The sequence below is a fragment of the Crotalus tigris genome, unplaced genomic scaffold, assembly GCF_016545835.1.
Source record: "Crotalus tigris isolate CLP2741 ecotype Arizona unplaced genomic scaffold, ASM1654583v1 scf7180000017678.2327064, whole genome shotgun sequence".
NCBI classification, from domain to species: Eukaryota; Metazoa; Chordata; class Lepidosauria; order Squamata; family Viperidae; genus Crotalus; species Crotalus tigris.
Window position 1 is genome coordinate 614,119 of NW_024096561.1, and position 15,836 is coordinate 629,954.

A 15,836-nucleotide genomic window follows, 5' to 3' on the forward strand; every position below is an offset into this window, starting at 1 on the left:
TTTCAAACTCTGTACCAAACATGGCCTTTAGCCCCCTCTAGTGGGAAGAGAGTACAAGACTGAAACTCTGCCTTTTTTTTTTTTTTTTTACATGCAATACAATGCAAGGGGCTTTGGGAATTCTCCTCCACATTGCTATCTATGGCTCTCGGCAATTTTCCAATTCAACAGGATTACCATTTAATAGATATCTTCCTGAGCTAAATGTTACTCTTCCTCTATTTTGTCCTGCAATTCTCACCTGAGTAGGAAAATGAGGCCCATGGTCTCCCAATATGGCTTCCCCATGGCTATGACCAAACTGTTGCATACTAACCACCTACCATATTTACTTTCACAGTACATATGCAATGACCTTTTTGTACTGCTTGATATGAATATCATAGAAATTCCCCCATAGGAAATAATGTTCATTAGCATGCAGTACAATTTTCAGAAAAACATGAACCTTGATGGGGATATTTTACCAACTGCAGTTATGCTGAGGTAACCAGAAAATAGCAGTCTTTCTCCATGCACCGATATTCTATAATATCTCAGTATAATGTTTGTGAAGTTGGGTAATTTAATTTTATTTTTTTGTGTGAGTGTTGGTCCAGTGGAAAGTATTTTTGTGGTAGGAAGTCACTGATAGCAGGCTGAGGTTATATATGAGGAGAAGTCTAATCTGAGATCAACAAGCTGTAGTCCTTCAGATATTGCTGAATTACAGATCCATCGTCCTTAGCAGTGCATTTGGTAAAGACAGAAAATAGTCGGCAGAGAACTGATGTTGTATAATTTGGGCTCAATGTATTTATTCTAGAATTATGCTTAGAAACCTTCCCACAAATTTAATACACTAAGTAAAACTAAAACACAGAATTTAATATATGTAAAATATAAAGGAACATGCTTTAAAAAATAAGTAAATTATCGAAAGCATGTGTTTTAAACCTTTCCTCAATGTTTCTTTGCTGTTGAACACAAGCAGTATAATCATGGCAAAATAAATGAATATATCTGAAGGGGAGGAAACATTTTGCACATAACTGAAATGCTCCAGGCACTTGTCCAGTTACCACCTAAGCCACTGCTTTTCAATTTTGGCAACTTGAAAGTGTGTGGACTTCAACTCCCAACATTCCCGGACCAGAATGACGACTAGGGAATTCTGGAAGTTGAAGTTCACACACCTTCAAGTTGTCAAGATTGAGAAATATTGAGCTAAGCTAAAGGAAACTGAATTCAGCCTGAACAAGCTGAATACTCCCTACTGCATAAGATTTCTTAATCCCAATAAATGTCAAGATGTGGGGCTACAATTCCCAACACACACATCCAGTATGATCAATGGCCATGTTGGCCTCAAATGTTGAAGGCTGACTTCCAATAAATGTATTGAGTTTTAGGTTTAAAAAACCTAGCCTATAGTTCAGAAGGATATTGCTGCATTCACTATCACCATCTAACTGTTTTCCTGATACTGCAGCAGTGATAGTACTGAGTTAAGAAACACAGGTTCTGTAGAAGTTAGCTTCCCACATGGCTGTTACGTACTTTCAAATATGCTTTTAAGCAGGTGCCGGGAGACTTGTGATTATCAGTCTACAAGCCTATCACCTCAAAGACAGTTCAGAAGTATGTTCATTTCTTTTCTCTGGAAAAGGAAAGAATAGAATCTCTTGGCTGACTGAGCTTGCAGACAACCATCCTGAAGGGAAAAGTAAATATTGATAAGCAAAGCCTCTTCACATCTGCAGTCCTCTAAAGAAAATGATAGAAGAGGTGACCTGTAACTAGTTACTACTTATGAAGCCCTTCATGGCCCAGAACCAGGCTATCTGCTCAACTGCCTGCCCCCTCTTTTTTCTGACCACCCCACTGGGTCCAGTAGGGAGGCATGCTCTGGGTCCCTTCCCTCAAGCATTTTGTTGGACTCTGGACTCTGTCTAAGCCTGCTGTGAGATGGTCCACTCTGTAATAAGTAAGTAACTAAGTAAGTGAAGTAAGTAAGTGAAGTAAATGAAAGTATGTCTGCATGGCACAGTTAGTTTCTGAAGACAAAAAAAGAAAGAGAAAAATAAGAAGGGGAACATTTTTGAGGATAACTCCACAAATTTAACCATTGTTCCATCTCCTTAAACAGAAGCACAACTCCCCATAAAAATCAATACAACATGTTTTTCTGGCTCTGCTTTTATTAAATCATGATTGTAAACCTTTTAAAGAAATTATCTTTTATTTTGTATCTTTAAAAAAACAATGGACTTCCTATGAATTACATCAATGCAAACATTTTAACAAGAAAGCCATTTTTGTCTTAGATTCACATAGAACATTCAACACAAGGCTAATTAGACTAAACACTTCCTAAACAAAGTAGTCAGAGGCAAGTATTCTTTTTTAAAAATGCAACATTTTAAGTCTATGATTGATTACTAGAACATGCACATGTCACCCACACTGAGGTCTTGAATTCAATTTGGAGTTTTAACTCTGTAGAATCTATTGTGCTATGATGCAATTGAACGGCGATCAGTGGCAAACCCTATTGGCACTTTAGCTTTCTTTAGACATTAGGAAAAACGTGTGGATGATCTGAAAAAAGACTGGACCCAGGCTTGTCTTAACATGGTTATAATCCTATATGAAATTATGAATCCTTAGTGTTAGGATTCTGTATCCCATGGGGACAATAACTACATTGGGTTGTATGTGGTTCTGTACTCACTACCGGACCTTACTCATGAATGCAGGGAAGTGGTGGTATTCTTTTTCCCAACACATAAAAGGCTTTTGACTTTGAACATTCCTATTGGCATACTTGCAGCTCTGCTTGTAACATCAGAGGTTACGACACTATGATAAAACAGCTGGTGGAATAGCATAATCTAAATATCTTTGAGAGTTTCTCCCTTGAAATCAAGTGAAGTTTTAATCATAGTACTAACACAACTTAATAACATTTAGCATTCAACTGTAAATTGGACGCACCATTTACCTGGCTATAATCTACAAACAATGGCACTGAGAATAAAGCTTTGGTTTCTTTGTATATCTGCACAAGCAAACTCGATTCTTCTTTCCTTTCTAATGATTCTTACAAAATATCAGTTGGGGACAATCTTTGTTTCTTACTAACCTCCACATAAAACTGTGGAAAGTTAAGCATGTGTTCACTGTAGTCCATATAAAAGGGATTATACCTCTGTTGCGTCATTTGTTGAATTGACTGGATAATGAGTTGGTCAGAATTCCATCTTAATGGCAGAGAAATTTACAAAAAAAAAAAAACCTTGTTGCAGAGAAAATTGTAGCTTCAGAAGTAAGGCTGTAAGGATTCCTGTTTCCAAAACACTCTAGTCCAATGCTTAGCAAATTGGTTTCAATAAGACAAGGCAGGTGGGTGGGAAATGTATCGACATTAAAAGCATGCAAAGTTCACTTTCTTTCAAGAAAACACAACTAAGATACAAACAGGACAAACTTTTCCAGGCTTTAACAAAACTGGAGTGAAAAGAGTTACAAGATTTATGTACAACATATACCCTAATGTCAAGAATTCCTGGAGTTTTAAGAATAAAGCCACAATATAGTAAGAAAAAGCCTCAAGGCAATCCTAACTATTTTTACCTGGGGTAAATCCACTACATTCAGTGGACGTTATTCCGTGGTAAATATGTGTAGGATAGCAGCCTTGGTATAAGAAAGGAGAAGTGATTTCTGAAACAAAGAAAAAGGCAGTATCCACAGCAGGAACCAGCATCAAAAATTTCCAGTTTTTGTAAGTAGTTAAAACAGGTGCCAATGATTGATATATTTAAATCACACTTTGAACAGCATAAAGAAGTGCATTAAATGTTACTTCCTCAATCATTAGGGCATCTCAATCAAGCCACGCTAATATCCTGCTCCTTTACAGGAGTGAAGAAAATGCTAACCTCAGTTCAGGTGCTTGTAAGCATACAACATTCCTTGGAAGTCAAGGACAGCTTTGTGAAAAAGATGCAGTGGTTTGACAAAAATAAAATTACCTTGCACTACACCATTTTAAAAAACTAGCTGTAAAAGTCAGAGCATTTGGCCCTAGATGGGTGGATTCCAAAGCACCTGTTAAATCAGAGATTAAACTTATTAAAAACCACAAGAAGTCAAAGGTATCAGTTGAGCCCTGTCCCAACAGGTAACTCTGTAAGTGCCATGCTCTGTAAGAATCCTCAGATGCTCTGAAAATATCAAGAGACAATTTTGCATGCCGTTAACTTTTGTCTGACTGCAAGGGCAATAGCGATGGGGCATTTTCAATTGCCTTGGCAATCTTTTCTAGCCCTCCCACCTTGCACGCTTTCATTCTGCATATTCTTGGATCTATGTTACATTCTTGTCCCTGAAATATACTTCAGATGCTATCTGTCGCCTATCAAAAGAAAAGGACAAAGAAAGAAATCGAACAGTGGTGTTGAGGTGTTGCATAGTAGCAAAGTCTCTGGTAACAGGAGATCTTTTTGAATCTGTGAGTTCTGTAAGGACTATTTGCTTTTTTTGTGGCTCTACAGTGTTTGTGTGATTCTTCTTTTTTTTTTCCCCTGTCCACAAAAGTACCTGCTGTACTGTCATCTGCTTGTCATTGCAACCTGAGAATGTTTTATTTAAGAGGCACACAAGCTTCTAGCCCCTTTGCCCTCTTGTCCTAGCTGCTGCCTGTAGATGAGCACACTGAGCTACACATGTTTAGGTTGGAATGTTCAGATTCTGTTTCAGTCTCTGTTTCATCGGTGGTTTCAGGAGGAGAAAGGGACTCATTCATCTGATCCTGGCTCTTCTTCAACCTGCAAAGGCCAAGCAGTTATGTATGTGGTGAAAGTAAGTAGTCATGAAAGCATTGTTCTGAAGTACCAAGGTGGCGCAGCAGTTAGAGTGCAGTACTGCAGGCCACTTTAGCTGACTGTGTTCAGCAGGTCAGCAGTTCAAATCTCACCGGCTCAAGGTTGACTCAGCCTTCCATCCTTCCGGGGTAGGTAAAATGAGGACCCAGATTGTTGGGGGCAATGTAAATATATATATATATATATATACATTGCTTACTGGTGTACACCGCTTAGAGAGGGCTTGCACTTAAAGCGGTATATAAGTCTCATAAATAAATAAATAAATAATAAGTGAGACATTTAATGGAGATTAGAGTTCAGGAAGGCTTGTAGAACTGCATCGAAGGTGCCTTCTCCCTCCATTCCCCATACCCTCAAATGAAATAGGACAAGTGAGTGTTAAGAGACGGAACATCTAAATAACCTTCCTGTTATTGTGCAAAAATGTCTAAGAGGTTTATCTGGTGCCAACTTTATTACTCTTTTGTTATCACTTGAGATTTATCTGTTATCTTCTAATGAATGTATATCTTATATGCAATATTTCTCAACCTTGGCAGTTTGAAGTTCATATATTCTCAGATGTCCCAGATTATAACCTACATTCTCTATCACTCAGTGATCGGAAGGCTCTCTCCAACATTAGATATATGGTATGTTTTTGGTGTGATACATAAAAGAACTGAAAATATGAGAATTTTTCTCCATGATTTGTAATTGTAATTATTATCCAGCCAACCCAAACGTCTTTCCACCCCACCTCGCTTTTAAAAACAAGTTTCAGACTCACTTTTCTCTGTTAAAAATGACAAAGTCTTGCTGAATTGCTTCAAGACATTCCTGCAAGTAGTCATTTTCCTATAAAAAGAGAAATATTATTTGTACTTTCCTGTCTAAATTGCCATGAATTAAAAGCAGAAGTAAGTTTTTCACCTAAAAACAGTAGCAACATCATCATCTTTGAGTCACCCAGAATTGTGATCACTGTATGCTTTTATTTGTTTCCTGTTAGCTATTCTGGAACCTTATTTTGCTTAATTAATGGTCCAATATGATATAATTATATATATCAGGTGAGAAATTAGGCGATGAGTTAAAACCCATGGTCAGTTATAGTTCATTAAATAAAAGTAAACCAATCACCGATCCACCTACCCTATCTTTTTGTCAGGTGTAGGCAACCAGAATAGCTCCAAGATCTGGTCAAATAGCTTTATTGTTGATCTCCAGTTCATAAGAATCTCACCAAATTGTCTGCTTACCCTTAAATGGCAGTTTATATGTCACACATAAAAGAGATGGATATGCAGATGACCTACAGAGAGGTGACCTCTTAGGCACCATCTCCTTCAAAAGGAGTTTGGCCATCTTGTAAGCTCCACCATAGAGAGGATACTTCAGGAACTCCACTCCAAGAAGTAGAGAAGTTAGAAAGTAGGGCCAGGGTCAGGCTGTTCTATCCCAGCCTAGAGCCGTCCTTGTTAAAGGCACAAGGACCAAACCCCTGTTGATAAAATAGGTTGGAGACTTTAAAACAAAACAAACCCCTTTTAATATGGGTGACAAACCTGCCAAATAGTCCAAAACACAAACAGCAAAACTCAATCCAAATGAAGGAAATAGTCCACAGGAAACACGATGCAAACAGAAGAGTAGTCACAAGCAAGACGAACAGACCAGGATTCAAAGAAGTACTTTGCAAACGGTTGCCTTCAGCAACCAGCACCGTCCACACCTCTTCTTTTTATACAGCAGTCCCAAGGCGTTGCCTCTCAGTGCCTTCTCCTTTTACTCTGGAGTTGCCGTATTGACTGCTGCTGATTTACTCTCGCTAATTGATGACGTGTGCGTGCATCAATTAGCATGTCCATCAGGTATGAGTCCTCTGAGTCTGATTCATTCTCTTCACACAGCTGAGCTTCATCAGGAACACGACTGGAGGGCCCAGGCTCTGCATCAAACCGTGAGTCCTGTAATTCATCAGAGCCTCCCTCTGCCCCTGATGGCCCTCCAAATGCCTCCTCTACCTCCTCCTCAGATTCCTCAGACTCAGCTGTTGGGAGCACAGGCTGGCACGGAATCACAACACAGGCCTTCTTACGAACAACTTTAGGCAATCCACATGTTGTATTGTTTCAACAAGGTGGCTAAAATAGCATTATTCCGCTGGGCTGCTGGAGCTTAAGTGCTTTTGATTGTACAATGTTTTTCCCTGTTAAGGGGGCTTGTTCTAGTTGTACCGTTGGTTTTACAGGATATTTACTGGTGGTTTTATGGGACTGATTGTGGGGGAGGCCGATGTGAATGTTTTATGGATGTTTATTGTGAATTGCCCAATGTTGTTGTCTAACTGTGATTGAACATAAGCACTGTAATCAACCAGCCAATCCCAGGATATATTGCAGCTGCTTTATGAGGTTGCAAGCAGAGGCTACAATTGTGCTACTGCACGCTATGAAGCATTTTTTGAAATCAAATTCAATGCTCTGCACAGCTCTAGCACTCAACAGGGACAAACAGGACTGGTACAGCTCTCACCTGCTTTATTTTTTGCTTCACAAAATCGATTTCCAATTTAGCGGATTGAGGCTTCATTTCTTTTTAATGAAACAGCCGGACATAAATTTGGTAACTTATTTAGGAATATAGCAGTTGGGGTTATTTACTTTCAAAAAGTGAATTGCTGCTGTGGAAAAAGAAAAAGCCCTACATTCTCAAAAGCGTGTCAGACTTAACTGAAGCTAGATAACTGACAATATAACATCATTTTTTTTGTTAGCTTTCAGCTTGTGATGAATTTACTGGGACTGAATACACTCTCAACAACATCTATGGAAGGCTTTTTTACACCTCTTAATACTAAGAACAGGTGTTTTTTGAAAGGCATTAAAAGTGAGAATTCTAACTAGTTTTGACCTAATTCCAATTAGAATATGTTGCTTGGCAAACCTGGTCATTAGAAATCCATATGCCACTGCTTATATACACACTTTCTTCTTATCAACTTCTGCTAGATTTTGCTTACCTCTGATTTAAAAGAAATAACCTTTCTTTCTTTCTTTCTTTCTTTCTTTCCTTTCTTTCATCTATCTATCTATCTATCTATCTATCTATCTATCTATCTATCTATCTATCTATCTATCTATCTATCTATCTATCCTAAGTTTAAGTAATGTACTGACTCCCAACAATTGTTCCTCTAATTAACCATCATGGACATATCAGTCAGTTAATCAGACAGATTAACCATAATGAACAGATCAGTCAGTTTCTAGTATTTGTTGGGCTGCTTAGTTGCCCTCATTTCTGCTTTTAATCTGTTTTTGTTGTTAAGAAATGCAGATAAAATTTGCACTCGCTCTTCAAATATTTTTTCATAATGGTTGTTTAAATACATTGTTCTTAGATTAAATGCCTTGCATACTGTTGGTATTCAAGGAAAACAACAAGAAGAGCAACAATGATGTCACTTATAAGCAGTGGTTGGCAAGAGGTTGGTCCTTTGCCATAAGAAACCGTGTTCTCCAGCATGATTGGATGGAGAACCCACGGATGGGTTGTCTTAATCTATCTGCTCCAATTAGACTAAGTCTGAAATTTAGTACCGCCCCCGCTGTGCCAACTGCACTCCAGTTTTAGACTTAGTCTCTTTGCTCTAAGACATGTTTTTTCTTCGCTCCTGGAGCAGAAGACTCTGTGTTTTCCTTTTTTCTTATTCCTGTTAGCTTAGTTCTAATTCCTCATTTTTATTAATTGTGATTTGACAATATAATTTTTTTTCATTGATCGGAATTCATCCTCAGCCTGACTGCCCGGCCGGGCTGACAGGCTGGGCATCTGCAGACCCTTCCCTTCAAGGGAATAAAATAAAATAAATAAAATAAAATAACAGCCTTTCAAAGTAGCCCAGATAAGGACAACAGTGAGTACTGGCTCTGTCTTTATCGCAAGGTTACGTTAACAGAGCCTTGCTAGTTTGAAAGCTTTTGTCCCCTCCTTTCCAATAGTCTCCGAAAAACTAGGGAGGCCTCTTCTGAAACACTTGCCATTCCCCGACCCACATCCCACTTCTGAGGACCGAGATCTCTTTTGCATGATGGTTGTCAGGTCTGTGGCTCTTCCTCCTGTCTTCCAGGATTATTCCCACATCCCATTATAATAACAGAAGTTGAAATTCTAGCAACTTTAGTCTCACCTAATTGGAGGGACATAATGTAAGAGAGTATGAGGTGATTTAGATTGGTGCTGAAGAGGCAACGGGCATCTCTTCGTCAAAGCAAAGAAACAACTCAGTTTGCTTTAATGAAGCACACCTCACTGTTTTGAAGCTTCCCCGTGTCTGTTTTCCCTGGAGAAGACCAAAGCAAGAAGAGGTTTCTGTGCTGGTACAGGCAGTCCTCGAGTTAAACAATTCATTTAGTGACCTTTGAAGTTACATCACTGAAAAAAATGACTTATGACCGTTTTTCACACTTATGACCATTGCAGCATCCTCGTGGTCATGTGACCAAGATTTTGGAGGCTTGGCAACAGCTTCATATTTATGACGGTTGCGGTGTCCCCAAGAGCATGTGAAGACCTTTGGCGACCTTCTGACAAGCAAAGTCCATGGGGAAGCCAGATTCACTTAACAACTGCAATGATTCACTTTACAACTGTGGCAAGAAAAGTGGTAAAATGAGGCAAAAATCACTTAACAAATGTCTCACTTAGCAACATTTGGGGCTCAATCGTGATTGTAAATCGAGGACTGCCTGTATTGTAGTGACGTCAGAAAATAAAAATGAAGCAACGGGGCTCACTTATTTTCACTCTCAGAAGTGAAGGATCCCTGTTGCTTTGTGGAGCAAAGCAGAACCCTCTTTCAAGTTTGGACAGGAGCAGAGTGGAGTTTGCAGAGCCCCATCAGAGGCATTTGAAAGCAAAATGCCAGCTCCTACAATCAGAGGACATTCAACTATTTCATTTTACTTGGCGACTGCAAGTGAGCACTTACAGACTGTGAGCTGTCCTTGCTGTTGTCCCTGGATTTGTTCTTTGCGAGCCTCTTCTTTTTCTTGTGCAGGGGCCTTGACTCCAAAATCATCTCTTCCAGCTCAAAAGTGGGGTCGCAATGCAGACGACCTTTCTGTGAAAAATCAGAAAGAGAGTCTGCCGTGTGAATAGCAAACAGATAATGCGAGCAATATTCTGAGCCCAAATTTTTTGCCCATGGGGGGGGGAGAAATATAACCCCTGGCTTCATATTACTATCTGCTTCACAAGTAACAGAGACCAACAACAGAAGCAACGTACTCATCACTTTAACTCACGTTAGGAACGAAGCCAGGCTCTACTTTCTTTTCGCAAATTTCATCCCAGTCCACGTGAGATAAGAAGGAGGATGTCTGAATGTTGGCTAGACTAGAAAAACGATGCTCAGGATTCACTGTCAAAAGCTGAAAATGGGAATCAGAGAGGGGAAGCAAATTTATTTAGGGCAAAACTCAGCAGGTGGGGGGGAAAATCTGAGCTGTTTCTTCATTTTACAGGTAGTCCTGTAAAACCATTCATTTAGTGAACATCTGACTTTACAATAGCACAGAAAAACAAGTGACTGACGATCGTCCTCACACTTAAGACTGTCGCACCATCCCCACGGCCGTGGGATCAAAATCCGGGCACTTGGCAACCAGCAGGTATTTACAATGGCTGCAGTATCCTGGGGTCATGCGTGATCGCTGTTTGTGATCTTCCCACCTCAGATAAGCAAAACCAACGGGGAAAGCTAGATTTGCTTAACAATCATGTGATTCACTTAACAACTGCAGTGACCTGCTCAACTATAAAATCATAAAAAAGGTCACAAAATCAGATACAGCTTAGTTAACAACTGCCTCGCTTAGCAACAGAAATTCTGGTTCCAGTTGGGGTTGCAGACTGAAGATTCCCTGCACTTCTCCACATGGGCAGTGATGTCTATACAGTAAAGAGAAATCCACTTCCTTTTCTCAACAGTTACATATAATGTAATCTCTCATTTAATTTGTTTTGTTCCACAAAATAACCAAATGTGGTTAGTTGTATCCCCCATTTTTTTTAATGAAAGACACATTCAATTTTCTGCAGACTATCATTAACAAACTTATTTATGAGGGTGAAGGTTCGTTCTCTGAGCTTGTGGGTTGGTTTCCGAACGTTTTATTGCCGGACTGGGTAACATCTTCAGCAGAGTTTAGGGAGTGTCAGTGTCAGTGCTCATCTCAGCTGAAGATGTTACCTAGCCTGGTAACAAAACGTTTGGAAACCAACCATGAGCTCGGAGAACGAACCTTCACCCTCATCCTGCACCCAAGCTACAGATATTCACCTCTATTGCAAATTTATTTATCTCATGTTAGATGCCCAGGGATATTTGGATGCAGAGGTTTCTTCTGAGCAGTAAAATACAGCCCCTCGGACTGAACTACAGTCATAGGTCCTACAGTATTTGAGTCACTGTTTGACAAAGAACCTAAGGGAAGCACCAATTCTTCATTGCAATAGTTGGGGTGCCTTCCATCAAAATGGAATGGCTGCACACAATTAAATGGCCTTTCTTAAATTTAAATTTGGGGAAAAGGACAAGAACAAAGTCTCCTAGCTGCATCAATTCACAGATTCCATTTTTTCTGTGACTGGGAATAACATCACACTCCTTCTGTACTGATGCTTATCAAATTCAAATATGATGAAACTTCTCATTATCTCAACAATTCATTCTTCATTTGGGTTTTCCACAAATACTCATCTTCAGAATGTTTCCTTCCACTGCTTATTACTTTCCACAGACAATGTTCCTTTGGAGATTATCATCTTATATTAATCCAGCAGAGGGGGTATTCTTGTTGAGTAAATTGTTCATAACACAATCCTACTTTAAAATTACACATGCTGTCCATTTGAGATTTATATTGGAGCACTTGATTCTTGTCACTATTGTACATATGCATTTCCTTTCTTTTTAACAAGATACTCGTCTTTTAAAACCATTTAAAGGTTACAGGCATAAAAGGCACTTTACATTTTATTTTTCCCTCAGATATTGAAGAGGGCTGGCAAAGAATTTGAAGGAGCATTTTGTAACGGATTTGAGCTTTGCACACCATGTTGGCATGAAGGACTCTCCCCTCACTGAAATGATCAGTCTGTGATGTCCTCCATAAAGCTCATCACAAACATTTTGGGGCCTTCCTAGGCATGCACAAGCATCTTTCCACTGGACTGCGGATGAAGTGAGGGGACTGTGTAGGCAGGAAAAATCTGGGAAAACCCCAAAAACCAACTGGATGAGGAGAGAGGATTTCCTCATGCCAATATATTCTGCAAATCATTCCACTGCACAAAACTAGCATTCAGTACTCCATGGCCTCTATACATGCAGTTTCCAATGGGCTGAATTTGGATGCTCTAAGTACACTTGTTTCTCACGTTAATTTTTTAAAGCTTATTTGTACTTTTGCTAGCCTTCCCTCAAGCATGCTGATCACTTCCCCTTGCTTCTCAAAAGTCCTATGTTGGAGCCAGCCCTGGCAAAAATCACCTAGGTTGGCTGCTAGTGGAAATTATAAATATATCACACTATCAGGCATCCAGAGATTGACGCTTCAGTCTCAAGTGATACCAATCATTAGCACCATTAGCTAATGTTTCATACACAGGAGACACTTGCTTTTATAAAGAAGTCTGGCACATCCAGTTTGATACACAGACTACCCTTGATTATTCACAGTTTGAACTTTCATGGAGGGCTGTTACCATCCAAATACACTTTCAGCCTCCTACAGAAATTCCCCTTCAACATGGGAATGCCAGAGAAAGGAGAAATTGGATCGCGAAACACATTTCACACATTTTTGCCTTTTGAATGCCTATACGGGGGTATCACAATCTGAAAAGATAATATGAAAATAAGTCCTTATTAATCAAGCTACCAGAAAGTCCTACAACTCCGTGTAAGTTATTACTGGCAATTACAAGTATAGGCATTGCATACCTTTAACGATAAAATTACATGCTGCATTACATCTAAAGAAAATATATTTTCCTCTCTGACAATGCACACTTCTATCTGCCCAATAAAAATAGCAATAGCACTTAGACTTATATACCGCTTCACAGTGCTTTACAGCCTCTCTAAGCAGTTTGCAAATGTCAGCATATTGCCCCCAACAATCTGGCTCCTCATTTTACTGAACTTGTAATGATTGAAGGCTGAGTCAACTTTGAGCTGGTCATAATTGAACTCCTGGAGGTGAGCGTGAGTTAGCCTGCAATAGTGCATTCTAACTGCTGCGCCACCACAGCAGTGATGTGTATACAGAGCTGGAAAACATTTGAAGGACAGGAGACAGTATTTGTGGTGCAAAACACACTCCCCCCACTGTTCTGGGAACAATGAAGTAATGTGCTGAAGGCAACTGTTGCTACACAGACATATGTAGCATGTTGGCAAGTCAAAGGGAGCACATATTTTTGGATCAAAGCCCGCATTTGTGGAGTGATAATGAATCATTGAAATCCTTACTGAAGAAACAATGATTTTACCTTTCTTAATAATGCCACCATGTCTTTTGACCAAGCTGTTGTGTACTGAACACTCACAGTGCTGAACAGCTGAACTAATGATTCGACGGGACTATTGGAATGGATGTCATAAGGTCTCTGAGGGAAAAAAAAGACGAAAAAATGGATATACATGAGAATTCCACATTTATCTATCGTAACATCAAGCATTTAATTGATGCAGTTATTTAAACTGCTGTAATACTACTACTACTCCATTACTATCATCATCATCATCATCATGCTTTGGTCACCTTGCATTTCAACTATTACAAGGCATATGGGGCTGCCTTGAGACCCTTTGGAAGCTGCAGTTGGGTTCTGAATGCTGTGGAACAGGCATTTATGGGCATGCACACATATACGATGGCATCTTTGTTAAGCTGCACTGGTTGCCAGCAGCCTTCTGGATGTGATTCAAGATGCTGGTTATCACTTATAAAGCACAGGGCCTGGTTATCCAAAAGACCATCTGTCTCCCATGGTTACTCTCTGTCCCAGATGGTTGGACAGAATCCGCATGCTCCAGATTCACTGATTTAACAATGGTGCCTAAAGAGACCTGTCTGTCCTCTGGAATAACATCCATCTGTAATGTGTACAACCCTCACCTTAGCTTTATTTAAAGGAGTTCTTAACTCTTTCCCTAGGCTCTGGAATAGAGTGTGTCACCCTTTGTGTGATGATTGGTTTGTTCTGAGACTCCATCCCTTTTCTCAGATGTTTTGTTTTATTTTGTTTCATATTGTTTTGTCTCAAATTGTTTAATATCGTACTGCCAAGAACCATGAAGATAGATACACAGACAGACAGATAATAGAAAGATAAGAGACAGATAGATGCAAACTAGTTTAAGACAGCAAATCCAAGGTGGGCCATTTATGGCAGAGAGCATTTGATGTTAAGAACAGGTATTACCTCACATAAATTGTTGGTATCTGACAAACAAGGCCTGCTTAATTATAAATATGAATAATTGTGGTAGAAAAAAATGAACTCTAAAACCCCCTCCCACACTTTAATGTGGCAAAGCAATTTCCAAAATATTTTTAAAAATAAAGAATATGTCAGGCACCCATCCACGCAGAAGCTCATAGGCTATCACTCCCAGAGACCACCAATCAACTTCAAAGGAGTAGCCTGTTCCTCCATTCAGAAAGGAATGAAAGATCTCTGGAGCTGAAAAGAAAGACAAAGACATCATTTAATACTTCCATCATTGTTAGTTTTGGTAAAACTGCTGTTACCATTTTTGCATATTCCCTTAGATGTAAAACCAGGTATTATAACAAATTTAGTGGGGCTTAATGAACACAAGATCTTCTAAATTATAACTAGGTATGCTGGCTTAAGATGATACAAAAGAGAATCATATGTTGACCTCATATGTATAGGACCAAATATTGGGGACGACAATAAGCCAATTGAGGTTCAGATCTTAGGTAATAGTACATGTATAGTTATATAATGCAAAGATTAAGATCCCCCCTCCGTAGCTTGCATTTTTCTAGAATAAAGCGAGACTGCTTACAGCACTAAAAAGGTGGATGGACCATATGCTTAACCTTGGGAGATGTGATCTACAGCTGCCTTCTGCTATAAACAGCCAATATCAATGGTGGACGAAGAAGCAAAAGAGTTCAATTAACAAAGTAGAAAATTAAAGCATTCTTAAGCCTAACTAATCTCTTTATGAGAAGGAAAGATATACAGACATAAATTAGATGATTATTTTATGCTGAAGGCAAAATAAATGCATGAGGGATTATTATAAGCTAAATATTATTTTTTTAAATATAAACTGTCCTCTTAGATATTGAGCTTTTTAACATTTATTGTGTTTTACTAATCTAGGAGAAATGTTAATATATATTGCTAGTCCATGTATGACATGTCATATGGTAAATAAATATTATTTTATTTTTTTCTTCTATTCAATTGTGTCCAATTCTTAGAGCCTGCATGGACAAGTTCCTGTAGGTTTTTTTGGCAAAGTTTTTCAGAAATGGTTTGGTAGGGCTGAGAATGAGTAACAAGCCCAAGGTCAACCAGTTGGCTTTGTTCCTAAGGCCAGACTAGAATTCAGAGTCTGCTAATTTCTAGCCTGGCATCTTAACCATTATACCAAACTGTCTCTGATATATCATAGTATGTATGTTCCAATATGGTGCAGAATGCATACATATAAAAACACAACAAAGTAAATGTGACATGACAGAATCTCAAATTATGAACCAGTTTAGCAGGAAAATGTATATTTCATTTGGATTGAGTGGAAAAATGTAATTTTGGATCTAAGATAGGAAAAAAAATGATTCTTCAAGGATACCTAGAATAGTTACCTACTTCTAATCCATCACTTTATAACCCTGTTGGAAATTTAGCCTTCTTTATAGGTACATC

The 15,836-nt window shown here is 39.0% G+C and overlaps 1 protein-coding gene across 1 annotated transcript in view; it reads right to left on the minus strand.

The window, feature by feature from the left end:
- Positions 1-2,173: 2,173 nt before the first annotated feature.
- The window catches only part of STK32C (serine/threonine kinase 32C), a 212,335-nt gene continuing 198,672 nt past the window's right edge, over positions 2,174-15,836 (minus strand). The window contains exons 7-12 of the mRNA XM_039337435.1: positions 14,509-14,612; positions 13,416-13,532; positions 10,163-10,288; positions 9,847-9,978; positions 5,641-5,708; positions 2,174-4,811 (exon numbers count right to left, since the gene is read on the minus strand). Of these exons, the coding sequence (XP_039193369.1) occupies positions 4,673-4,811; positions 5,641-5,708; positions 9,847-9,978; positions 10,163-10,288; positions 13,416-13,532; positions 14,509-14,612 (686 nt within the window). The 3' untranslated portion in view covers positions 2,174-4,672. The remainder of the gene's footprint in view (positions 4,812-5,640; positions 5,709-9,846; positions 9,979-10,162; positions 10,289-13,415; positions 13,533-14,508; positions 14,613-15,836) is intronic.